Source organism: Micrasema longulum, unplaced genomic scaffold (assembly GCF_059751315.1).
Source record: "Micrasema longulum isolate JH-2025_06_02 unplaced genomic scaffold, ASM5975131v1 h1tg000504l, whole genome shotgun sequence".
Classification (NCBI taxonomy): domain Eukaryota; kingdom Metazoa; phylum Arthropoda; class Insecta; order Trichoptera; family Brachycentridae; genus Micrasema; species Micrasema longulum.
The window spans coordinates 201,737-228,263 of record NW_028277701.1 but is presented as its reverse complement, the minus strand read 5'-3'; the positions used below and the strand labels follow the sequence as shown (position 1 = coordinate 228,263).

General features: G+C 34.4%; 2 protein-coding genes across 3 annotated transcripts in view; one reads left to right on the top strand and one right to left on the bottom strand.

The window, feature by feature from the left end:
• Nucleotides 1-18,942, bottom strand: part of lqfR (clathrin interactor lqfR) — a 38,793-nt gene extending 19,851 nt beyond the window's left edge. The window contains exons 1-10 of one of the 2 annotated variants that reach the window (XM_088227449.1): nucleotides 18,767-18,942; nucleotides 15,634-15,835; nucleotides 13,693-13,821; nucleotides 11,800-11,908; nucleotides 10,192-10,278; nucleotides 8,736-8,820; nucleotides 7,721-7,890; nucleotides 5,682-5,799; nucleotides 3,596-3,747; nucleotides 1,836-1,982 (exon numbers count right to left, since the gene is read on the bottom strand). In XM_088227449.1, the coding sequence (XP_088083575.1) occupies nucleotides 1,836-1,982; nucleotides 3,596-3,747; nucleotides 5,682-5,799; nucleotides 7,721-7,890; nucleotides 8,736-8,820; nucleotides 10,192-10,278; nucleotides 11,800-11,908; nucleotides 13,693-13,821; nucleotides 15,634-15,835; nucleotides 18,767-18,816 (1,249 nt within the window). In that variant the 5' untranslated portion in view covers nucleotides 18,817-18,942. The remainder of the gene's footprint in view (nucleotides 1-1,835; nucleotides 1,983-3,595; nucleotides 3,748-5,681; nucleotides 5,800-7,720; nucleotides 7,891-8,735; nucleotides 8,821-10,191; nucleotides 10,279-11,799; nucleotides 11,909-13,692; nucleotides 13,822-15,633; nucleotides 15,836-18,766) is intronic. The other variant, XM_088227448.1, reaches the window with a different exon arrangement.
• A 503-nt stretch (nucleotides 18,943-19,445) lies between these two features.
• Nucleotides 19,446-24,263, top strand: LOC148281015 (tetraspanin-33-like). The gene is made up of 6 exons (XM_088227447.1): nucleotides 19,446-19,748; nucleotides 19,847-19,921; nucleotides 20,934-21,062; nucleotides 21,592-21,765; nucleotides 22,381-22,560; nucleotides 23,755-24,263. Exons 1-6 carry the CDS (start codon nucleotides 19,665-19,667, stop codon nucleotides 23,938-23,940), a joined length of 828 nt encoding a protein of 275 aa, XP_088083573.1. The 5' UTR covers nucleotides 19,446-19,664; the 3' UTR covers nucleotides 23,941-24,263.
• The last annotated feature ends 2,264 nt before the right edge of the window (nucleotides 24,264-26,527 follow it).

Genomic DNA, 26,527 nt, shown 5'->3' with positions numbered 1-26,527 from the left:
TATATCGCCCTTGAGGTATTATATTACAAAAATGGCGCTATATAAGTTATCCGTAATAAAGTGGTAAGGCATACTTTTGAGAAATTTGGGGATTTTTGTAGCACATCTTTGGACTTTTTCCAGTAGCTCGATGCCTTTAGTAAAGTATTAAATATCAAAATTATTTTTTAGATCATCGATCTGAAAATACATATTTGAGATGTATATAAAATAATATGCGATCCTGTGATACTCAAACTACCAAAGATCCAAGGCTCAAATCCCACTACCAAAACTCGATTCCCATTTTCCCAGCTCAAGCTGTTTAGGGCTTTTAGGAAAAGAATTTAAAATTGAATAAATAAAAATCACCGTTAAATATTCAATATGAGTAGTAGAATGCGTCTTACACCAAAGCCAAACAATAATTATGCACGTTGCAGTGTCTCAGTAAAACATTTTATTTTGACACAAAAGCATTACATATACAAAATACCCAAAGAAGCAGATCTTAATAGAAACAATGTAATGTACTTTATTTAGATATTTAACCAAAATTAATTTAAATAGTCGAACCGGATTGTGGTCCCGTGGTTAATGTTGTGGACTTACGGATCATAGGTCTGAGATTCGAACCCCACTCTACCAGCACTAGATTCCCATTTTCTAATAGTGAATTATTTAATCGTTCTACGACCGCCACACCTAGGCGTGACGTTTAAAATCGAAACAAAAAGTCCTACTTGTGTCATGAAAACATGTAAAAAAAAACCTTTCAGATAAACATTGGAAAAAGGATTGTATAACTTTTCATTGGTAAATATTTGTTCATGAGTAATTAACAGTTAATATTCAAACATAACATTATTTTTTGTAAACGTCAAACTACGCCTAGAGGCGCAATTGCGAAGCTCTTCTTGGTTACAGTATGCACTGATAGGAAAACGATTTTCAAATTTAATAAATGTGAGTTAATATTATCTTGTCGTACCTAAAAATCTAGTGAAAAGAAATAAATGGGTCGAAATTATAAGGAATTCCAGGAAAGAACCTGATTGGAATCCACCAAAAATGAATATTGATTGTTAACGTTAAAATACAAACTGTTTTATGTACCAAAAATGAGTATCCTTCAATTTTTGATAGCCTATACATGCTCGTTGAATGCAGCCCTGGAACATTTTCGTGTCGCTACTTTAAAAAATATTTTACTCTATAAGGCATGTCTACGCATTATATGTAAATGGGTAAATCATTTGGACACTACAAATGTGTTTTAACACAGCGTGTTATCGGCCACACTCGCACCCATCACGATTGAACGATTATGCAGTGTGGCATATGAAGATAGCTCCAAAGTGTAAATTCACAGTACCAACCTTATCATTTTGTTTTGTGTGATAATAAATAATAATATGATGATGAATTGGAGAAGGTGATTCGACAGCTACTTTTGAGGTTACATTGTCAATTAGGATGTGTGTACACCGAAATGTTGAAAAATCAATTTAAATAGAAAATTATTGGTAATTAAGTAATATAATCACGTAATTGCAAAAACATAAAACATAAGATAGCAATTCGAAAAAGCAATTGAAATGGGTAACCGTTTTTCTAGCATAAGGCCATTGTAAAATCTACTAAATGTTAGTGTTGATATAAAGGCTGTTAAGTTTAAATAAATTAAGATTTCAGCACAGCAAAAAAAACAATGATTGATAATTCTACTGCCCTAATAAGCACAGAGAATCAATATTTGAAAACTGGTTTGCTCCAATGTGCTTAGTAGCGCATCTCAGTTTGAATATGCATGCGGTGCAATGGATGAATGATACAAGTTGGTGTCTGGGTCCTACCTTCGATGGGGTCGATAGTCAGGGTGGCCATCTGGGAGACCGGGGGCTGTTGCAGCTGAGGCGGAGAGGTCAAGGCCTGCAGGTCCAGGAGGCCGGAGGTGGTGGGGTGGCCACCCAGTAGGTCGATTGAGGCCGCGTTGGATGATGCTGCAAATTAATTATAGGGATTTTATTTTTATACGCATATTAGAGGGGGTCAAACACAGCAATGTTTCAATAGAAAATCAATTTCAAACAGGGCTCAAAACTTGTGTATTGGAATGCTAGTTAATGGAAAAACGCCTATGCATTTTTTTTTAAAAGTGAAAAATTAGGGTATTTACATTTACATCGCAGCTCTTCGCCCATTTCACTTTTTAAAAAATAAAATGATCAAGAGGTGACTGCAATTCGGGTTCCACCCACATCCTATCCAACCACCAATTAGGGGGTATCATATATATATATTGTGGTACCTAAAAGTAGGTACTAACCAAGGACAAGAGACCTGAAAAGTTGGCAGCCCTGAGGATCAGTGACGTAGGCAAGACTATATAAAGCCTACGCACGAATCACTCGTTTTCTTTTTCCTTTACATCTCGTCACAACTCCCCAAGATCCACAAGCTTTTACTGTCACAACCGTAGCCGAAATTTGTAAATTTAAATTCCGTGAAAATATCATAAAGCTTTTTTGTCAGATATACTTATTTAGATTGTAGATAAACAGTCTATTATACTCATGTAAGTACCTTCTTTTTATTTTCTTTAACACCGATGGTTTACTGAGAAACTTTCTGAAATATATAAAGTGGGATACACGCTAGATGCCGGTAAAAGACCTGGATAGATTTCTTATTTCGTACTTGTAATTTTCTAAAACTGAACGATTTGCGTAGGTAGGAAGAGATTGCCTTAAGGCAATATGCCCGCTCTTGTATGTATATAAATTAAATATGTATATAAAATGTTAAATAAAAAAACATGTTTAGTTTATAAATCAGACTAAACGCATCTGCGGGAGAGTGCATAGCACGCACGAGTGCATAGCACGCACGAGTGCATAGCATGCACACTTAAAGGCGTACCTACAAAATGTATGGAAACGCTGTGAAACAGACAAAATATTGTAAAATATTATTTAGGTAAGGATGTTGCCTTAAAATCAGATTTAATATCGAATTGTGGCATCATTGATATCGATAAAAAAAAGGCTCCTATAAAGCCAACCCTATTTTTTTTGTTCGCTTACTAATTATTATAATTTAAAAAATTAGAACTTAGAGTTTTCAGGGATCTATCGAAACTGATGAAAAACTATCTGTTGTCGAACTTCTCATCATCAGAGGGGACGACAGCTTAAATTTTATTTGATCTATCAGCTCAGCACCAAAATTTATTGAAGGAGTCCTAAAAGTTACAACAGACTTCCATTTTAGATTTTAGGATTTAACCCTCGATCAATCAATGTCTATAGTTTTCCCAAAACTGGTAGATAAGTACCTACTATTATTGTGAACACATTGTTTCGGTATCTTCCGTTTTTAATTAGCCTAGTTGTCGGCTAATGATTGTATTTTTTATAAGGTGCGTTTTTAATATTATTGAAAAGATGTATGTTTCTAAACCCTACTAAACATTTTATAGCAGATCTATGAACGCGTCGAATAGTCTACCTCAAGAGACACTCACAGAAGCATCTATCAACACATCAAAACTGAAAAAAATCATATTGTAGGAAGGTATTTACCCGGTAAAACAAAATCATAAAATAAAACTGACCGGGCGTGTTGGTGGCGACAAAGGCACTGCTGAAGTCGGCGAACTCATCTGGCCCTCCGGAGGGGGGGCGAGGGGCGGCGGCCGGGGGATCCGGGCCACCGAAGGCGGTAGCGAAGTCCCCAAACTCTTTGGCAGCGGGTAATTCGTCTCCTCTGGACACAGAAAATATTTTGTTTTATTCAATGGTAGAAAATATATTTTTCTTCTAAGTCCACACACGTGAGGATGGATTACTTATGTGAATCCAAACATTTTTTTGGCCCGTATTACAATGGGAAGGTAATTGAATTATCTTTAACTGTTTATGAAGTGAAATTGAACGTCGTATGACAATGTGTATATTTGTATGGAAATTAGTTGGTAAAATGAATATTCCATTTTTATTCAGAGAATTTTAATTGACTAAAGACAATAATCGAAAGATAACTCTGTTGATTTCCGATTATAATCATCTTTTTCTTTTTCTACATCTGCTCCTAAGAAGAGCATGTGGACGCCTCCAGGAGACCTTTTTGCTAGCCAGCACTCTCACCTCCTCCTACGTTAATCCCACACCATTTAGTTCTGCTGAATAAAGCCGAAAAATCATAATCGACGGTCTTCCAGGACGGCGAAAGCCCGCCTGTGTGAAGAGACAACACGAGTTAAGGCTCTCATGAGGCATGCGCAGCACGTGTCCAAGCCAGGTCCACCACGGTACAAATGTTGGTAATGACATCGAACATCTCCTTGCACTTGATCTCAAAACTCAGAACATAGGTGTTGAAAACTGCATTTCGTTTTGACCAAGTATAGACTAAAGTTCCAGACAGCACGCACCGTGATAAAAGTTGCTCTAGCAATTCCTAGGCGAGTAGCGAGCTCTTCGTGCATTCCCATTATAATACAGGCCTGGGGCGCTATTCTGAACCACTCTCGCGGCACGAGAAAACAGTTTTTCACATACAAAATACACGAGATAATACGGCCGCAGGAGCGTTTGGAATACCACCCCTGGTAAGTTTTGAAAAGATTTTTCGAAACATCATTTCACTCTTGCAATTTTGCACTTCTGTTGGGAGAGTTTTCAATACCATAAAAAAAGTGAACTGACATTTATTGATAAATACATAATATTTCAAATATCTGCCTTCTAATAACATACAAAATGATAAATCAAACTGCTCATACACGCAATTGTGTAATATTCATGTAAAAAAGTGAATTGAACAGGAATGTTGCGTCTCATAAAACGAAATAATACGGACCAAAATGGACACCAAGCCGTTGGAACAAAAGGCATAATAGTACTACACACGTGCGTTTCCAGAAACTATCTACTAGCCAGCGGGCCACATGGCGACGGTATCTACCTACTGTCTACAAAAGCTTCTCTTCGGACATCTATCTCCCTTTGTTTACCATGGAGTTCAAACAGTGTTTGATTTATTTAGTTTTTTTTTGCTTACTTCTTGGCATGAACACTTGACCAATTCACTACTATGCTCTATTTTTTATAAATTTATTGATATTGTTTTAACTTTGCTGGAATTCTACTCGTCAATGCGCTTTGTAGCTGCACGATGATTGGTTATCTAGCTTTCATACATCAACTTTAAAATACCTAAATTTTGTAAATGGGGTCTAGAATTCCAATTGTCTATGCGCTTAGTAGCTGCAAGACGTGTTGTTATCTTACTCCTTTTTATTACTAATATTTTATTTTTTTTAAATATCATTAATACACTAAATTTATTTGTCAATTTTTAAAATGTGTAAATGGGGGCTAAATTTCTAACTGTCGATGCGCTCTGTAGCTGCAAGACGTCCTGTAATCTAGCTCCTATCTGTTATAATTTTTTATTGATCTTAATTGAAAACGAGGAACTAGAATCCCAACCGTCCATGCGCTCTGTAGTTGCAAGACGTACTGGGATATTTATTAATTGTACAGCGCCCTTGAGGTGATTTTAACAAAAATGGCGCTATATAAATTATCCAACTATATATATATATATATATATATATACATAAGGCCTCTCACAAAAATATAGAAAGATTAGATTAGTTTGATTAGGTCAAGTTAGGTAACATTGGGTTATGTTACCTGGGATTAAAGTCATCTTCGCAGGTAGGGGATGGGGGAGCGCAGGTTTGGAAGAGGTCCACTGAGCCGCTCTTCCCGCTGCTCTCTGTCGCACTCTTGGCGTACTGAGCTGCAGCCCCTAGTGACAAAATAAAACAATTTAGGAACAGTCTTGACGTACACATTATAATATAAAGGTTGAAAAGGGTGGACAATTGATTTTTTAATTTTATTTGGACCAAAATTTGGCGACCTCCGTGGTGTAATGGCTAAGATACTTGACCTACGCACGGGATTTGGTTCCGGGTTCGATTCCCGGTGAGAACACAAAAATTAAATGGGATGTTTCTCAAGCCTGGGTGTTCTGTATTGTAATAGGGAAATATCACATACAGTAAAACCCCCTGTTTTTCAAGGGAGCAACAAAAAAAAACAGTAAAACTGAGGAAAACTTTAAGTGAGGAAATGGAAAATGTATGGGAAAAATGAGATTTCATTAAAACATAATTATTGTGCAAGGCTATACTAAATATACTGCAGAAAATTGTAAGAACTGTCATGATTGGGGTTATTATTAAAAATATTTTGTATTTTTCAAGCAATACTGCAATGTGTTATTTTTTATAGAATTAAAAAAAATATATACATAAATAATTGTATCTAGGTACTTAACCTTAAAAACACGAAAATAAAAATTTGAATTTGCATAAAATGCATACAACGATTTTATCCCTAAATATTGGGAAATTTTATTTATATTGTATCACTTTTTTAGTATGGCACCACAAAATTTCAACTGTCATTTACATCGCGGACTGTTGCACACTTTTATGATAACTGTTTAAACTATCTCCTTTTCACATTATGTGTGTATATCATCAAATAATATTTATATTGTCAGTTTTTGAAACTTTCTGCATCGTAATTTATTGATGTAAAGACTTTATTCTTCCTAAACATGCGTCAACTGCATGTCACTATTTCGTAAAATGTCAAAATTAGACACTTAAACAAAATGGTCAATTACACTCCACCTACTTTGAATTTAGTTTGAGACAATAATTTACACATTATTTTATTTACCTTGATTTTATTCTCCATTCACGCGGCGGCGCGTGGCTCGTCTTTTGACAGATCGAATGAGTAATAAAAAAATTTTTGACGTAAAACCGGGGTTATGAAAAACGTAAAGAACGTTAATTGGGGGAAAATTGAATGAGAATGAATGGAAAATAATGGGACCTAAATATTTCAGTGTAAAAAGCGGGAAAATGTAAAACGGAGGACCGTAAAAACGAGGTTTTACTTCACTACGAATACCGATAAAAATATATGAAATAGATTTAGAATAATTAATTGTATTTTCAAAATCAATATGGATTTTGTGGAGAAATGTTTTCATACATAAATGTAAAAAAGAAATTTAACAAAAATACGTTGCCAGAAAAATGCAACATGTTTGGCCTTGGTTGTTGCGATGTCAAGATTCGTGATATTGTTTTAAAAAAAGCCTGGCCAGGAACAAATAAACATGAATCGTGACATATATTAGGGGCGTGGCCAATGGAATTACCGTTTTTGCGGGAATTCAAAATTACAAATTTTAAAGTATTTTTTATGCTATTAATAATTAGAAAAACAAATTTTTTTAATGGACAGTATTTCATAGACCTTTATTACTTAAAAAATGTTTAAAAAAAGGGATATTTCCCTATTGGGACTCCTGGCTTGTTGTGGTGCATAAAAAATTTCAAAAAAAAAAAATCACAAATAAAACAAAATATTCAAGGCTTTAAATTGGGACAACATATAAGGACAGGAACCCTTGAGCGATGGTCCGATATTATGAAGGTATAATACTCTCCAATAGGAAAAGTATTTCCCTCTTAACCATAGTTTCCCTCATGTGAAAATGTCGATTTCCAAAGTGATCGTGTTCAGCTGTCTGACAGCCTATGCCTATGTGGGATATTATACCTTATCTTGTTTATATTTTGTTATTTCAACTGCTAACCCTATGTATAAAGAAAAAATAATAATGAAAAACGCGCAGGCCTTACCGAGGTCGATCTTTTTAACCCCCTTGGTGCTGGGCTTGGCCAGACTGAACTTGGTGGGGGTGGAGAGGGCGGGGGGCGCGCGGCTGACGCTCACCGTCGACGGCTCCCGGGGCTCGAGGGCCGAGGACCGAGTCGGTGCCGTGTCAATGGCGTCCCGATACGCTTCCACTCTGAAACAAAACCATCATTATAACATCCGCACTCTGGGCATTGGTAAAATTGGTTCTTTTTAAAACTAAAACAATATTATGTACAGAAACAAAAATATTATTGACAATTGCAAAGGTTTCAGAGCATATATGGCAGTATGTCATACATTTTTTTCTCATACGCAACAAAAACGGAAGTCTCTTCGTTACAGAACAAAAATCAAAACACAAACAAAAACACTGAATAATATTTACCAATCTGAAGATACCCATTAGAGGGTGAGCGCTAATTGGTCAAATAAATAAGTGGAAGTTTACCAAATATTTTTAATGTATAACGTATATTTCAATATATGTTATTACACAATTATGAACAAAAACCATAAAAATTAAAAATAAGTAAATAATTTACCGATTGATCCAAATAAATTATACAGAGAGAGTAACTTTTGGCCAAAATTTATTTATTATTTATTCAATACTTCACAAGAATACATTATACTAGTATAATTGAATTAACAACGTATTCCTCACTGGGAAAACCCGTGCCAATATTCAAATTATTAACTGAAACAATCAATTATCCTGCGAGGATAATTGAAAATAATTGAAATTGGTCTGGGAAAAGTATTGAAAAAACACTTATTGCATATGAGAGGGTTAAAAGCAAAACTGCCACTGTCCATGATCACTGTTTTTGGGAAAACCAACAAAATCAGTAGTGAAAGGACAATTTTTCAAAAAAGAAAAATTTAAGACTCTGAAGTAAGCCTGGATTAATAATATAATTAAAGATTATTGCTTTGAAAACATTGTATTAGCTAGTTGTTATGTTGATTCATAGTAAAAAAGGGGTAAATTATTACTTAGCATTTCCCCCCCTATTGGGCCTAGGAACTCCACCCTCATCTTCTGAGTCTTCTCTTTCCGCATCATATTGGTCATCTTCCCCTGCAAATATAAAAGATTGATATTACAGTGAGATCCAGTTATTATTTATTCCTATTCGAAATCCTCAACCCTCTTGTATACGCTCGAACTACTCTGGCGTCCTTAGGAAGAGTATTGTTAGGTGATGTTTTTTACATATTTTAATATATTGATCGGATTTAAACTCAAGTTTCAACCAGAAAAACACGTCTACTTTACGAATTTCTTTTGAATATTTTCAATGCGTGATATCTGCACATTGTACATAGGATTCCACATTTGTGATGCATATTCCAAGTTGCTTTTCACCAATGTACAGTAATGGATTTTTAGTGTCTTTGCCATGGTGAACAACGTTGAGCTACGCATAACAAAGCCAAGCACACGCGATGACTTTTTTATGATGCTGTCAACATGGGGGTCGAAAAGTAATTTACTATCATGGTAGACACCTAGATCCTTTACACTGCAAAAACTTATTACCTCTGCAAAAACGTCATGAAATATCTGATATAATTTATCTATTAAAAATTGCCTCTGGTTCAATTGACTGTCCTGAACTACTATGCAAACTCTCTATCAATGTCCCTTCCAAAGTTATAAAGAATAACCTTCTTCATATTCCTCTTGTTTCATCTAATTATAAGCAAAATTCATATTTTTGGCGAACTTTTAATAATTTTAATGTAATAACAAAATCATAAAACATAGATTTATTGGGGAATAATCATAATGACATGCGGCGTTAGCTTTTGAAATAATTCATAGTATTTTTCTTTTCTTTTGGATTTACATTAGGTTACTGTTCATTTTATGTTCGAGAATCTTTTTTAACTTACTTTGATGCTACTTGTGAAACCTGTAATTGGCTTATTTGTAATTTGTTTTGTTTTATATATAAGATAATAATATAGCTGTTGGTTATCAAAATAAAGAATTTAAAAATTTTTAAAAGAATAATCAGTCAGTCAAAACATTTCATTTAACCTACTATTTTTTTATTGATTTCCACATTTGCGAGAAAAAGACAAAGAATTTTACAATGAAGATTTGAAACTGCCAATGAGTTGGTCCAAAATAGGGCTCTTCTTCTTAGTTCATAAACCTTTGTTTGATGAACTAAGGACTTTATTTAGGACATATGTCACAAGATGTCAGTAGCGTAAAGATCAGAGATTTATTACGTATAAGTTTTGCCATCTTCTAGTACATTTTCACTTGGTTATTAAGGGGGAAACTCGCGACTCTTATATTACTCGCTAGTGTTCAGGAGTGAGTGAGTGAGTTGGGTGAGTTGTCCGTGTCCAAAAGGTTAACCTATTGACTGACTAAATATATATTTTGATAATTAAAATACATCACACATATATCGCAAGTAGGTCGGTAGCTTACCCCAGTTGGTAGGTGGTTTTCTGGATGTGTCCCAGGACTGGTCACTATAGTCTCCTCCTCTCCCACCCATGGCTTCGGACGACATGCCTACAGCAGAATACATATATCAATCCTCGGTGACATCTGTGCGCCAAGCAGTCATTGTTATTTTTAAATTTGATGAAACCTCTTCCTATGTGTCAATAAAACACAAAACTTCTATCCCAAATCAATTGTTAATATTCGGGAATCACATTTGTCACAATAAAGCTTCCACACAATGAGGAACTTCAGCCCTACGGCGAATTGGGTACAAAAAATGCGTTTTTGCGCGCGGTATAAATTAGAGCATTAAATTGCATGGCAAAGTTTCTTGAAAATGTATGAAAAAAATAATAAAAACTATTCCAATAAAAATGCACTACTTTGATTGACGTCACTGGTTCATATGAACCAACCAATGATGTGAGAGCTGTGAAGGATATCCGGTTGGTTTACCGTAAACGAACCAATGGGAAGAACTAACAGAGAACAACCTCTGACGTGACACGCGGAGTTGTTTCAGAATGAAAAACTTTAAAAAATCATAGTGCTGATATGAAAAAAAGAAATATTTTTTTGGCTTAGTTTAATAGTCTATTAACAAATAAAATAAATATTAAAAAAAAACACTAAGTGTCTTCATTGTTTCTTGAGTCAAGATAGCATAAACAATACTGTGTTTACATATAAATGGCAGAATTTGATATCTAATTTTTAATTATGTTTAATAATTTTCATATAATCATCATTTTCAACATTTCCAACATTCCCCTTTCTGCACCCAGTGGTGCATAGGGCACCACATTGTTAAACCAAATGCAGTGTTTTTCCATTATCGGTTACATGAAGGTAAGGTGATCAGTCTCACGCTTCAGGTGCCAGTCCAGGATCAATGAAATGTTGCAGTTAAAATAACCTTAAAAATCAATATTTCAAGTCCAATTAGTCAGGAATTGAATCCAGGACCTCAAGGATGGTAGGCGAATATGCCAACCACTGCACTACATGGCGGATTTATCTCCACTCAATTTCCCTTTACAGAATTTTTATCTGAGAGTAACGAGTGGAAAACACTGAACTGTGTTCTTAATCTGCCTGGTCACAGATAAAAATATGATATAAAACTCAAATCAGACTCATTGGTGTAGTTTTACAATTTTTATTGACCAACAGCATTTTCACCTATGTAAGATTAGCATCATTAACAATTGCAAATTGTTTAAAACATTATTTTTAACATAAATACCGTAGAACTCCGTTTATACAAACTCCAGTTATCCGGATTGCCAAATAAAAAAATATAATAAAGATGTTTTTAATTTTGATTTAATTGTGCTATTGAATTTGCTGGACATCATTAATCTGGATAGTTGGAGTTTTACTGTACTATTTTATAATTTGGTGTGTGAAATGCTGGCTGGCGATAGGGTCACCCGGAGGCAACTGGTGATGTCCACGTGCTCCACTTAGGAGCGGATGTGGAAAAGAAGTAGAAGATTTTATAATTTTATTAAAAAATAAATTATTAGAATTATATACAAAAGCCAAACACAGATTTTGAGTTTACACATGGTGGAAAGAACTTACCAACATATTTGTCTTTGTTTTTCTTAGCCTTTTTCCTTTCTTCTCTGAGTTTATCATCGTCTTGGATAAAGTCAATTAGGTCCCTTACTTTGTGTCGGACATTCACACCCTGAAAAATAAAATAATGATAATCATCATTTATAAAACCTACAATAAAATGCAAATACACTTGAGAATGTTATGCGATACTTTTTATATTTATGTATAAAGAATTCCAAATGCGGAAATGGCAATTTAAATAGTGCAATAATTGTTGACAGAATTTTAAATATTGTTGGTCAGCGATTTTTTAAGTCAAAATACCATGCTAAAAAAGTAACATTTTCTGTTGGTTCTATCAAAAGATCATTTTGCACTTTAAAAGACTAGACATTGCATGATTGTTTAGTACCTTTAGATGTTAAATATTGGGGACTTTAAAATTAAAATTAATGATTTATTTTTGTCTTATCCCGACTCTTATCCCAACTTTCTAGCAGCATACAATTACTGTCTCGAAAGAATGAATCGAGCCATTTTTTGTCATCTTCAGAAGAATAGAAGTGCTGTTCAACCAGGCCATGAGTCATTGATCGGAACAAGAAGTAATCAGAAGGAGCAACGTCCGGTAAATACGGCGGGTGGGGTAGGGCTTTGATTTTAGTGTTCCCAAGTATGTTTTGACTGGCCTTGCAACATGTGGCCGAGCGTTATAATGCTGTAAAATTACTTTGTCGTGTCTCGTCTCATATTGCGGCCATTTTACCGAGGGTTTTGAAGAGCTCATAATACACTACACCCAGTTGATCATGTTGCAGAGCAGAAATGATGATGATTATCGACAGAGCATGGTCACCGTACGTCTTTACAAGAATTCTATGTGCTTAAGCTGTAGATTTAAAAAAAAAAAACATAATGCAGTAACCCGCAAATACTAAAATATTTTTTGGCATGAAATACAACAAGTTTAACTCTATGAAAAAATATGTTGTTTATACATCGGCAGAATAACATATACCGACACTTCAAGCCTAATTGTGGAGCTTCGCGGTGAAGTTGGCTGTAGTATTGTCCAATGTAAAATGGCTAAGATAACCCATTTGTCGGGTCCCTATCGCACTTCAGTGAAATTATACAAAAGAGTTTATAATTTAGAATATTACAACATTATAAACTAAGAAAGCTGTAAAGGAAAATATGTAAATTGTCTGAGGGAAGAAATACATTTTCAGGTTGTATTTTCTGTTTAAACATGTTCCTGGGCATTTTTTCTCATAGGATCAACTTATTTGGACACAAATCATAGGATTTAAAAAAAATATTTCACTTCCAATTAGACCGTAATTGTTGGTTTTAAATAAATCCTCTTTGACTAACATAATGAGACACTTTTGTTGCCGACTATTTTTATGGACACAATATTGGCGGCCTCCGTGGTGTAGTGGTCAAGACGCTTGATTCACGCACGGAAGGTTCCGGGTTCGATTCCCGGTGAGAACACAAAAGTTAAAATGTGATTTTTCTCAAGCCTGGGTGCTCTGTGATGTAATTCACCACTGTAATTAGGCCTCCTGGCCTGTTGTGGTGTTAAAAAAAAAAAATGTAAAAAAATGTAAATGTAAAAAATGTAAAATCTCATTTATGTCCTCCTACCATATAATTACTTCAGTTTCATATAGGCTATAGTCATCTTTTCACTCCCAATGTATTTTGGACTGACGGCTACAACTGTCAATTCCTAAATGAGAGACACGATTTTGACCGCTATTGCCAGTGTTAATATACAACTACAAACATTGATAGACAATAATTAATAAATTAACAAAACAAAATGACTTACAGCATTTGAAATCACTCTGGTGAGTATATTATTGTGACATGGCTTAATATAAATCGTTTATATCTCAAATTTACCTGATCTTTTCCATTCTCGTCAACATGCGTGTAGTGTTCTAGCGATCGCAGATCATAAATGTGTTCCCTGGCTGAAGTCACTACTCTCTCCGAGCCATTCCTCACTAAGTAGCTCAAGAGAAGTAGACACTAAAATAATAAATTATTGTTACTTGAGGGAGCAGTTCCACTGTAGCTTTCAGAGTGTCTGTGGATAAAACAAAAATTGCCAACATCCACTGTAGAGCAGCACCATAAAAAGTAGAATTACATTGAATAATTTTATTTAACATTATAATCAATATTACATGATAAAAAATAATGTGTCCTCACTGGGGTAACTCGTGCCGATGACACTTAACAAATGCTTTTTTTTGCATAAGAGAATATACACAAAATACAAAATATACAGAGAGAAATTTACAAAATTTTAAAACAGTTTAAAACACTACGCATATTGACGTAACTTCTAACTGACTAATATAGAAACAATTTTAAGAAATAACGGAAATTTAATTAATTCGTTTCCAACAGGCGCCGTGGCGCAGTTGGTTAGACGGCTATCTGTGAAACTGGCGTCGCGGGTTCGATTCCCGCCAGTTCCAAGAAAAAAATCCAAGAAAGATTTTTTTCTCAGTTGGTCTGGGTGTTGTGGTGTATTTTTCATTACCTCCTTCCATATCCCCTCTATCCCACCTGCTGACAAGCCTCAAAATAGAGGCTTAGCGGGTTATTCCTTTAAAAAATAAAAAAAACTTCTTAAAATGGTATTGGGTGTTAACATAAGTTGTGTCCGTTTTCGTTCAAATTTTTAAATGAGCACCAAAAGTAAAACAAAATGGTAGAGGATATACGTCACACGAAAGAAAATTTGTTCTACAAGAGATTGTGTTTGCTTTTACGTTACATTAATTATTTTATTTGATTACAAGCCTTCATAAATCTCCTTTATTCCCTCAATTGAACGCGAACAGAATGTAGTGTCTTAAATACTCACTTTCATCGACTTGACATTCCACTTGGAACCAGTGAAAAATTTAATAAAAACTACTTTTATACAAAAATTATAAAAATCTATCTCCTAAAACATCAGTTACTTTTAAATGAAATTTCGAATACACACTCTCCATAATATACTGCTTAAGATAATCTAATAAGAGATAAGAGTAGATGTCAAATATATTTCAAGGTATATAACATGTTTTTAAAAAATACATAGGTATTGATCTATACTTGCATTCTCAGAACAACGAACAAACAACTATCCATATTATAAAAAACACAATCCGAAAATGTCGCCATTCTGGTCATCCATCATATAATAATAATACGTGAAAAGAAGACAGATATAATTAAACTCATTGACTCTAAACAAATCATATTATGCACAAGCTCTCATGTTTCCCATAATAGTTGTGGAAGAGCATGTGTGTACGTAAATGAGACGATAGCTTATCTTACTTTTTATAGATGTGTGTGTGTGTGTGTGTAGTTTAGAGCATCTTGAAGCGTCGATATAAAAACTCGGATAAAGTAATCGAGTAGATCTGCCTTTCCCGCCATTTAAAGTGACGCCAGCGTACCGGGTATTTCTACCCTTACCGCAGATAAGCACCGATGGGCACGCGGGTAAAACTACCTTTCCCGCATAAATGTGTAAACAGATTGTAGGTATATTAAAATTATTTTTATTAAAAAAATATAAAAAACAAACCACAGATATCATCTTTTTTAAAGAAACAGAAATTAATTAAAGCAACAATCTACACTATACTATGAGAGGAGGGGGTAAAATTGAGAAGGAAAGAAGGAGGAGAAGGAAAAACTCTAATATTCAGATAGTGAAATTGTGATCGCGATTGAAATGTAAATAAAGAAGGGCCATCAAAAATGTTAGAGTGGTGAATTAACATAAATATAAGCCATAAACTCGCGCTCGCTGTGGATAGTATGGTAATGTACCTTGTAGGTTCTCCGCCAGCGCGTCTTGTTATCCTGCAGCATCCGACGCCACAGCATGGACATGACCTCTGGGAAATGCTCATACGTGAAGGTGGCCAGAGCCAACTCTTGCATGAGCTGCCCGGTGGGGCCCCATGCCTCTTCGTTAGTGGCCTCCCGCACCTTGCCCTCCACCTCTGTGTAGTTCATCACCACATTTGTCCTGAAAACAGTCTCTATTAATACGGATATGTTTTAAAAACAGCTCGCATTAACAATGTACCGCATCGAGTCTAATTGGCTGTGCCCATAGACAAAAAAAAAAATTGTCAAACAGGGTTCACTGCTTGGATTGTTTTATTACCTAGTATATTCTAATTCTCAAAGCACCCTCTTAATACCCATCCACAATGAGGAACTTCAGTTCTACGGGAAATTGGATACAATAAATGTTTTCTTGCGCGCGGTAAAAATTGGAACATTCAATTGTACAGAAAAGTTTCATGAAAATGTAAAAAAAGATACGAGAGTTATGGAAGATTTCCGGTTTGCTTGCAGTCAATGGACCAATGGGCGGAACTGATCGAGAATAAGCGAAAGAGAACCTCTGACGTCACGCGCGGAGTTATTTCAGAAATACAAAACTTTAAAAAATTAAAGCGATGATAGTACGATATATCGAGGCTATAATGAAAGAATGCATTAAGTCAACAGTCTTTATATATTTCAAAGATTTTTAAATATAGGTGTTAGATGTTGATTGCAAGTTTAAAGATGACTCTTTCAAAGCTTTAAAAAAAATTCAAACATAAGAAAATTGTGGGAGAAATAATGCATTGAAAGAATAAAAAAGCTTTAACTGCAATTATCTCGGAACTTGTTTTAATGACTTAATGCATTCTGTCAGTAAAGCCACAATATAATTTATTTTAAAAAAAATGTTGTCTTAGTTTAATAGTCTATTAACAATCAATAATATTTAAAAAAAACACTGATCTTCTTCATTCCTCTTTATTCTCTAACCCATATACTGTCCATGCAGCTCGACTGTGTAATTATCTCCCATCAATGATGTATCTTTGTTTAAATCACTTATTTTTTATTTTTTTATTTATTTTATTTTATTAATTAATGAAATCATACAGTCTTTATATAAAACAAGGTACAAAAGAACAATTAAAAAAAGTAAGACCAATTGCAGATTTCACACTAATTTATTATGAATGCAGGAGGAGGGGAAAAATAATTGAATTCCAAAAAATAAAAAATAAAAATATTACATAAAATGGAGAAGATATTGTATAAGAAACATCTCCTTTCTCTTCCTCAATGTATCCTCCTTTCCTCTTTATTCTTTTTTACCATTGAGTAAAAGAATTGATTTGAGGTCATTTATACTGTACAGTTATTTCTATTTCTGAATATCTTTAGCTTTTGATTTAATTTTCTATTGAATACGTTTTGTAACTTAAATTATGTTAACAAAACTTTTATTATATTGGTTGGTTGGAAGAAATTGCTATTTGACAATAAGCCCGCCAATATACAAGAAGTTAAATAAATAAAAAATAAAATACTTATTTATTTATTTACAACTGAAGTGTTAGACAATCAGGCGGCCTCCGTGGTGTAGTGGTCAAGACGCTTGACTCACGCACGGAAGGTTCCGGGTTCGATTCCCGGTGAGAACACAAAAATTTTAAAATGTGATTTTTCTCAAGCCTGGGTGCTCTGTGATGTAATTCACCACTGTAATTAGGCCTCCTGGCCTGTTGTGGTGCAAAAAAAAATGTAAATGTAAAAATCAATCACCTTACATTCCTGAAACAGATGATCGAGATATGCTGCATTTAGTCTAACAATGCAATACTCTATGCACCATCGGGTGAGGATAAGAGTTTGATGATGATAATAATGTTTATTTATTTACAGGCTTTATTCAGTCAATTAACAATGGTAAATACATTTCTTGATAATATACACAGGTACAATTGAAACAAAATACAGCTAAAGAAAATTAAAGCTACGACAAAAAATTAATAATAATTACTACCTCAAGACAAGATCTGGTCTATCTTAGTGATTGTTTAAATCTAGAAAGACTACAACAAAATAGTCCAGATCTTGTCTCGAGTTTACAATGCGACACAATCGGGACACTGGTGCATGCAAGCCATAGTTTGTGCTGTGCTGATCAAGGACCAGCACATTATTATTCCACAACTGGCGGATCGGAACATTGAATGCCACTTGTTCCAATAACGATGGTACATCAATTAAGCTATTTAGTAAATTAAACATAAATAGAGTCAATGTTGTTTCTATGTTCAATATTGACTCTATTTCTCCGTAAGTGTAGTCTCCCCTCTCAAGGCCAATCATCCATGCTACTTTTCTTAGCAGACGATATTGCACCGATTCGATATGATTTATCCGGCCTACATAGAAGGGAGACCAGATCACAGAGGCATATTCTAAAAGAGGACGAACAAGTGAACAATAGAGTGCTTTAACTGTAAACATATTAGTTAAGTCTCTTAGATGTTCTGCTGTTTTTAAAATGCCGGTCAAACTATAATCATTCGTCTCTTCGGACATTTCATACAGCTAGCTGCCTAAGGACTTCAAATTTGGTATATAAAAGTAGTCTTATTGTAAAACATAAAAGAATTGCATTTTATTTTTAGTTAAGACTAGTTAGTGTACTTTTCAACATTTCAATAGAAAAACCAGAGTAGATTTCTTCTCAAGGACTAGTAGATTATTGCAATTTCATAGCTGTCAAACAGAAATGCAACATATTGTTTCCGGTTCAATTCAATGTACGAATCAATACGCAATGAAAACTGGTAGTGAAATAAAGTTAATATTAATGCGCGAGGAGAATCAAGGGTGGCAAAGGGCATAACGTGTTTTACAGAAGCTTATATATCCAAATTTACAACACACCCAGCATAAGTAAACTAGATTTTTTTTCCACCGTTCAGAATAATTATCAAGGTAAATTCAATTGTTACACAAAATTAAGTATAGCTTTATCTCAACCCATTCATAATGGCAAACGAAAGCGAAAGTGAGTAATTATGTCAAAATCACAGGCCCAGATGGAAAAAAGATGTTACTGCGCGAATGAAAACATTAACAATATACTCACACTTTGTCGGCGAGCTCCCGCACTTTCCACATACTTATAATTTTATCCATTTTGAAGGCAGATCCGAAACTCTTATGAATATTTAAGAAAACATGTAAACGTTAATAAAGTCTATCAAAGTCAACAGCTACCTGATGATTTGGCTTACATTATTGCAAAATGGCGATTGTAATAATGACGGACAAGCGAGGGGCTATAAATGTACAAGTTATCTAGTACAATATTTGAATTGTTAACAGGTGATTGGCTGAGAAATGTTGAATTTGTTACTGAGAACCAATCAAATACCGTGATTTTTTTTTTTCAAATGTCAAAATCGGAAAATATATTTTCTGCCTTAAATAATAACCAAGTAAAAAGATAATCAAAACTAAAAAAGAAAAATTGTTTTTTCAATAAGAAATTAGTTGCAGAAAATCTGTAAAACTCTTAATAATTTACAGACACATTTAAAATAAATTAAAAATATTGTACTCAAATATAACATTAAAGAATATTGTAATAGAGGCTTAATTTGCATGAAAATTAAATTATTATAGGTGTCTGGCATCGTGTACGGAAAATGGTGATCCCACACGTAAAATTATTTTTCCTTGATTCAAATGTATTTAATATTGGGATAGGTTTTTTGGGCTATTATTTATTTAAGGATTTTTTGTTTTATCGCCATGACAATACCAATCTTCTGGTGTTTGACGTATTCATCGGTAGATAAATTATGTTGTTATTTTCCGATATTCAACAAAAATATATTTTAAAACTGTGACCATTTTTTATCGTCTGGTTTGATAATGTTCTTATTTTGGTGAAACCCGAACCTTCATCTCTTCAAAATTAACGCTCAAGTGGATCGAAAGGTGTGGTTTTCCAAATAACAATAAAAAAATAATCTGTCAAAATGAACAGAAGACGGACTAATAACTTCACCTACGTCAGTTCATGTGTGAAATACATGATATTTTTACTGAACTTTATATTCTGGGTGAGTTGCTTTGTATTTCCATTTGAATCGTTTTATTTCCTGTCTGTTATGATGTTATTGAACTTTTGATGCTAATGACTCATTATTTTTCTTATTAGCTGTTCGGTGGATTACTAATCGGGGTGGGAATGTACGCTTTCGTAGACAAATGGCAAGCAACAGGATTAGTTAAGGTAACATTGATTTTCAATACTTGAGTAATAGAACAATGAAAATTGCTTCCAGCATTTCAGACAAAGAAATCTTTTTTTTCCTTGTCACCATATTAACATACAGTAAATATATTTTGCGGTGAAATTTTTTGAAATTAACAACATTGAGAATATTCTGGTTCACATAGTACTTGAGTTAATACCTAATTTTTTTGTTTTAATGCGATGGAACAAAGAAAGACAACATTGTTTTCATCAATTGAGATATTGTTATATATTCATGTCCCGAGCTGAGGGATGACGATGTCCATCTTCAAATCTGTCTATCAGAATAATTTTAGCATATCTTAGACGTATCTCAGACACGTTGAAGGATTTGCGGTGGCTCACCAAACATGTGATTCGGAGATATCTTAATGAACTGCGGGATTGATATATACTGCCTTCATAAGCAAAAAAGCAGCTGTTTGCTAAAGTCGTATTATGGGATGACGCTTTTTAGTATTTTTAAAATTTTTATTTATTTAGGAAAAACTACAGTTATATAAGAATATGAAATAAAAAAATAGTACAATATATCTAGTAAAATTTTTTCACAAATATAATGAGAGAACATGTTTCACAGTAAAGAGAAAAAATAATATAATATATTAGACGAGAAAAAAAGAGTTTGCTTTATATACAATTGTTTGAAATTTCTCACAGAACATTACCTCATATTTTTATATTGAACTGGGTTGTGGTCCCGTGGTAGTATAGCGAACTCACGGACCAAAGGTCCCAGGTTCAAATCCCACTCTACCACAACTCGATTGCCATTTTTCCAGCACAATTTATTTACGAATTTTAGGAAATCGTCTGCAAATGTAATTTTTTGAGTAAATAATAAGAACTCAAGTATTTCTCTTTTTATAAAAAAAAAATTATTCATTGTCAAATGATTCACTTTAAAAAGCTGCCTTTGAGCAGTATACATATATATATATATTGTGCAAAAAGTTCAAATAAACAAATGTGTGGTATATTGTTCCAGCTGGACACAGTATTCGACGTGGTCTTGAACGTTTCGTTAGTCCTTGTACTAAGCGGGGCTCTGGTGTTCATAGTAAGTTTTGCCGGGTGTGTTGGAGCACTGAGGGAAAACACTTGCCTGCTGAAATTCGTAAGTGATACTTCTTGCTACAATACTTTGAGTTTTTCCAAATGTTAAACAAAAAACTTGATTTCATTTCCTAAGGAGCTATTAAGATTAACAAATAATAACAGAGATGGAGCAAAATGGTGAATGTTACACGGTGTGTTAAGTGGCCACTTAAACCAGCCAATGATAGGTCATAAGCCCTGTAAATGCCTAGGCTTCCATATTCCCTTCTCAAAATTTTCCCTATCTCTGTTTTTATTTGTTGATAAGTATCAAGAAGTCTTGCTATTATAGTAATATTTTGCTAAAGTTTTTGGCTTAGTTTAATAGTCTATTAACAAATCTTTTTTTCTAAAAGACTAAACTTCCTCGTTGTACCTTAGGAAGCTTGTGTAGCTTCAAAACCGGTCCTTAATTAAATAAATATTAAGTGGTTAATAACGAGTGTTTGAATTATAATTAGATATTTAAATTATTAACTGTTGAGTTAAATCAGGGAAACCTACAAAATACATCAATACTACAAGTAATATTTCTTTTGAATTTTCAGTATTCGTTCTGCCTTCTGGTGCTCTTTCTGATAGAGATGTGTGTCGCCGTGTTTGGTTTTGTATCGCCTCGAGCTGCCCGCGGACTGTTCAGGGAATCCTTCACCGACAGAATTGTACATGCCTACAGGGAGGACCCCGATCTTCAGAACATCATTGATTACGCACAGACAGATGTAAGTGACACATTTATTACTTCTTCTAGAAGCTACGTCCTGTTTACATCTTACTGTGCATCTCGTACGAGTGTGCTTGGATGAGTGGTCAAGCTTCCCAGGGAAACACGCTTTTCTACTGTGGCCAAACATCAACCCATTAAATTCATTAATATGCTAATGATATTGTCTTTTTTAATTTGAGCACTCCAATGGTCACCTCAGATTTCACTGATATGCGGTTTCTTATTTTCTTAAATGCTCTGCCCTCTTCTATAGTCATTTGAATTCCTGGGGCTGGTAACGAGGCTAGCGCTAGTCATACGGAGACCATTACCACGTCAAGTCAAGAATTTTGGGGGCATTTTGTATCTCAAAGATATCTCACCACCACGTTATCCTTCCCCGAAATAAAAAACCAGGGACCCCAGTAACTCGGAATACAAATGTATAAATATAGAAGTTAAATGTCCTGTATTTTTATTTTGCTTAAATTCATTCCACTTTAATATATTTTGTGCTATCAAGTAAGGTAGTGGGCACTGCCTATATACCTATATGGAATACACATCGCTAATCCTACTGAGCCTTTCTGGAAAAGTGCTGCAATAATCTGTATCCGCCTTGTGTTAACAGTTCCACTGTTGCGGCTTGTCATCAGACGGATATATGGACTGGTCCAAGAATGAATACTTTAACTGTTCCTCTCCTTCGGTGGAGCGGTGCGGCGTCCCTTACTCATGCTGCGTCAATGCCACCGACATCTCCTCGGGACTGGTCAACATTATGTGTGGATACGGGGCCCAAAATCTCACGGTAAGCGGTTGTTTATGTCAGTATTATTTTTTAGTTGTAATCTTTAAACATGCCCACAAACAAGCCAAACCTTTATCCGATTTATATTTCGTTGTATACAGAAAATAGTGGGAATTTTTTAATTTTGCAGGTAGAGAGTCCGATTGTTATTTTTAAAAATTATTATGTTAGTATACATGCCCCTGAAGTATGCTCAAATTTTCAGCTGTATTCATTGTTTACTTTGTCTGTGGCAGCCGGACAATTGACAATCGACTCTCCGAACCCGCGAAATTTGAAAATTTCCGTTATTTTCTGAACACACCTCGTATATTATCTGGCATTTAAAAATATTGTTACTTACCACATTAAAATAAACCAGTTAATGTATCGATGGTTAACAGCCAAAATATCTTAACTAACTTTAGCCACATAAACTTTTAAACTTGGTTCGAAAGATATATATCACTGACGTGATGTAATATGGGGCATTCCATGCTAAGTGAGAAAATGACATAAATTTTGAATTTCCATTTGCATTTTTTTTTTGCATTTTTTTTTTTTTGCATCTCAACAGGCCAGGAGGCCTAATTACAGTAGTGAATTACATCACAGAGCACCCAGGCTTGAGAAAAATCACATTTTAATTTTTGTGTTCTCACCGGGAATCGAACCCGGAACCTTCCGTGCGTGAGTCAAGCGTCTTGACCACTACACCACGGAGGCCGCCTACCTCTACTGTCACCTCTAATTTAATAATAACATAGCTAAATGTATTTTTTTTTAAATCTTATAAAAATAAATAATGACTGGTCCACGGGAACTATAATATTGCTTCACACATTTGCTATTTACAAATCCCATCAGTCACAAAGCCCTGTCTCACCGGTCATAATTAAGTGTTTTATGTTTTTTTCTACAACTGTTATTAGACTTCTATTTTATTAAAATTTATCAAAAAATACTCTCTTTAATATTGAGTAGTTTGGCTTAAATTGGTCTTCAAATGCACAGCGGTAGAAGAGTGGGATTTTCTAGTGTCCCTCCAGTCACCAAATAATAGTAACTATGCAGAACATATTGTCTGTTTGGCTTTTTCTTGAAAGCAGTAAAGTAAAATAGTTTTTTATCTTGTTTTAAATATTTTACTACTGTACGAATTCTGACGACAAAGTTACAACTCAAAGTCATACGGTTTGATGTCATTACTTTCAGGTGGCTGAAGCGAGCAAGAAGGTGTGGACATCGGGCTGTATCGAGATAGTCCGCTCCTGGGCTGAGCGAAACCTCTACACCATCGCAGGAGTGGCGCTCGGTGTGGCGCTGTCCCAGTTGCTGGTCATCTACCTCGCCAAGACTCTCGAGGGACAGATAGAGTTGCAGAAGTCGCGGTGGACGTGAGGCTCGTCGCGCAAACGCGTCGTCGTCAAGTGGGGAAATACCAACAGCGCTTCCCAGATGAAACTGCTCTAGAGCGATCGTGTAGCGATCAGTGAATACTTTAATATTTTCCCACGCATTGAAATCGCCGCGTGTAGATTCCATCTGATTTACCAATAAGGATATTTTATCATAATCTTTTTTTATGTTTTTATTGATATTTCTTTTGAAAACTACGCAGTTGATTATTTTGATACAATAATCAAACTTCTTAGTTTAGTCTTATTTGATCGTTTAGACCAATGAGTGACTTTTTTGCCCAATAAAACTTTTCTATCATTAAATTGAACAGTTTTGACATCATCACGTCACACTCCTAGCCGCACCGGATAGTGCACAGGGCACTACATTCTTACATAAAATGTGGCGTACCTTGATCTTTTGTTACATGAAGGTAAGGTGATCAGTCTTACGCTCCAGGTACCACTCCAGGGACATTGAAATACTATAGTGTTAAACCACCTTTAAAACAAATATTTCACATCGACCCTGCCAGGAATCGAACCCGGGACCTCAAGCATGGTTATCGGGTTAAAAACACTTCTCCGGGGTTCTGGTTCCATTTCCCACCCTAAAATGTATTATTCATCCGCCTGGATACAGACAAGCAGTTTGAGAAGCAATATTTTATAACATGTCTGTCCCTAATTAAAAATCCGTTTACAATAATTTATTGTCCTAGGACTCGACCATTGTCCATCTATAAACAGCAATTTTTAGGACAAAAAATTGTCCCGAGACATCGCCACCGAGATAGACGGGCAGACTATCTCCGCGGAACAATGATCACCCTTTCCACCGCGCGCGCCCGCATCGTCCTGGTGTGAACACGCACGGACAGGACCTCGTGACAATAGCGATCTGCTCGACTTGAACATTGCGCTCCCGACATTTTTTTTGTCAGAAATGGAGGTAGAAAAAATTCATTGTTATTATTTAGTTCATTCTTTAACAAGTTCAATACATCTAGTGCTCATAATAACCAACGTCGTGTATTCATTTTCGCAGCGCTCATGTGCTAACTGTAGCCGAATTTTCGTTCTGTCCCAGTGTTCTGTCCGACGCAGTCGAGGCTGTTCTCTGAGATAGGTCATGACAATATTGTCTTATCTATTGTATTGTCCACGTGTTAACGGCCCTTAAAACTGGAAGATATTACTTTTATCAATAAAATAATTGTTTGTACTTATCTTACTTACCTGATCTACTCATCTCCCTAAACTTGTATGGAAAAAATGTATTTACGTGAAAAATGTAACTACCCTTGAGTTGCCTGCTTAGACGAATGCGCCCCTTGGTCAAAAAAGAAAAAAAAAACTGAATCAAAGAAGCTTGATTGAATATTGTGTCAAAATTATTGTAGTCATTTTTCTTACATTTGTACCGAGTAGTACAGTACTTCAATCGCAGCCCCACTAAATATTACTCCACGATACAGTCTCTGCACTTTGTTTCTTTTTTCAGGATTTTTACAGGAGTCAAAAATGTTCTTCCAGGGTTTCGGCTCTACATAATTTTTACAAGTTATGTTTCCTTTCGCTCGGTCACGTGAACAGTACTATTTAACTAAGCCTACAGAATACTGATTATGTTTTTCTGGGTTATTTATTTATTGACTAACTAATAACGAAAAATGTTTTGTTTACTCTTTTTTTTTATTACATCTTTTACTTTATTTTTTACTAGGTTTTTTTTTTCTCTTTCTACTCGGTATTTTGCTATATTTTTTAAATATGCTTTTTGCTATACACATACATTTATTTTTTACTATGACTTTAAATATGTTTCTTACTATGTATTCTGTTTTCATTTGCATTTTACTGAGTTTTAAAATATTTTTATATACATAATATTATATTTTTAATGTTTTTACTACATTTTTTACTATGTTTTCACTACATTTATTTCTTTGTTTTTGCTTCATTTTTATACTACATTTTTACTATGTTTTTACTGCACTTTTTACCATGTTTTTACTTTGTCCACTATCTTTATAACTGTTTCTATATATTGATTACAGTTTTATTATATTTTTTTGACTGTCTTAGATTATGGTAAATAAACCTAGTTAGGTAGTCAAAGCAACTTTATAAATTATCATTTTGTGTATGTAATGATAATAAATAAATAAAACAATAAAATAAAATTCCTATCAAATCTGAGTTTGCACACTAATATATGTACGTAGTATGCAAAGTTTATGGTTTAAATTATGGTCATTAAATAAGTAGGTTCAGGAAAAATAAAAAATAGTTTACTTTTTATAGTTGTTAACAAACAGCCCAATTTTTATCTAAAATAATCCAGGTTTTTATTTAAATTTATATAACTCATATCAGTCAAGATTTGCATTTTTAAAATGGCCGCTGTGATTTGGAAGGACCAAAAACAATATAAGTTTAATGGCATCATTCATTCCGCCATGATTTATTTTGTTTAATTATACCGTTATTCTGTGGGTTTATGATAAGCCGACTACTTGGCAGGCAACTAAGTATAAGCATATTATTTATTACTACGCTAATACTAAATCAATGGAATCTGTATG

Bases quoted from the DNA above. Each gene is read 5' to 3' on its own strand.
- LOC148281015 (XM_088227447.1), top strand. From the start codon at position 19,665: ATGAACAGAAGACGGACTAATAACTTCACCTACGTCAGTTCATGTGTG. The intron at 21,063-21,591 runs GTAAGTGATACT...TTGAATTTTCAG, and splicing joins ACACTTGCCTGCTGAAATTC to TATTCGTTCTGCCTTCTGGT. The intron at 22,561-23,754 runs GTAAGCGGTTGT...CATTACTTTCAG, and splicing joins ACGGGGCCCAAAATCTCACG to GTGGCTGAAGCGAGCAAGAA.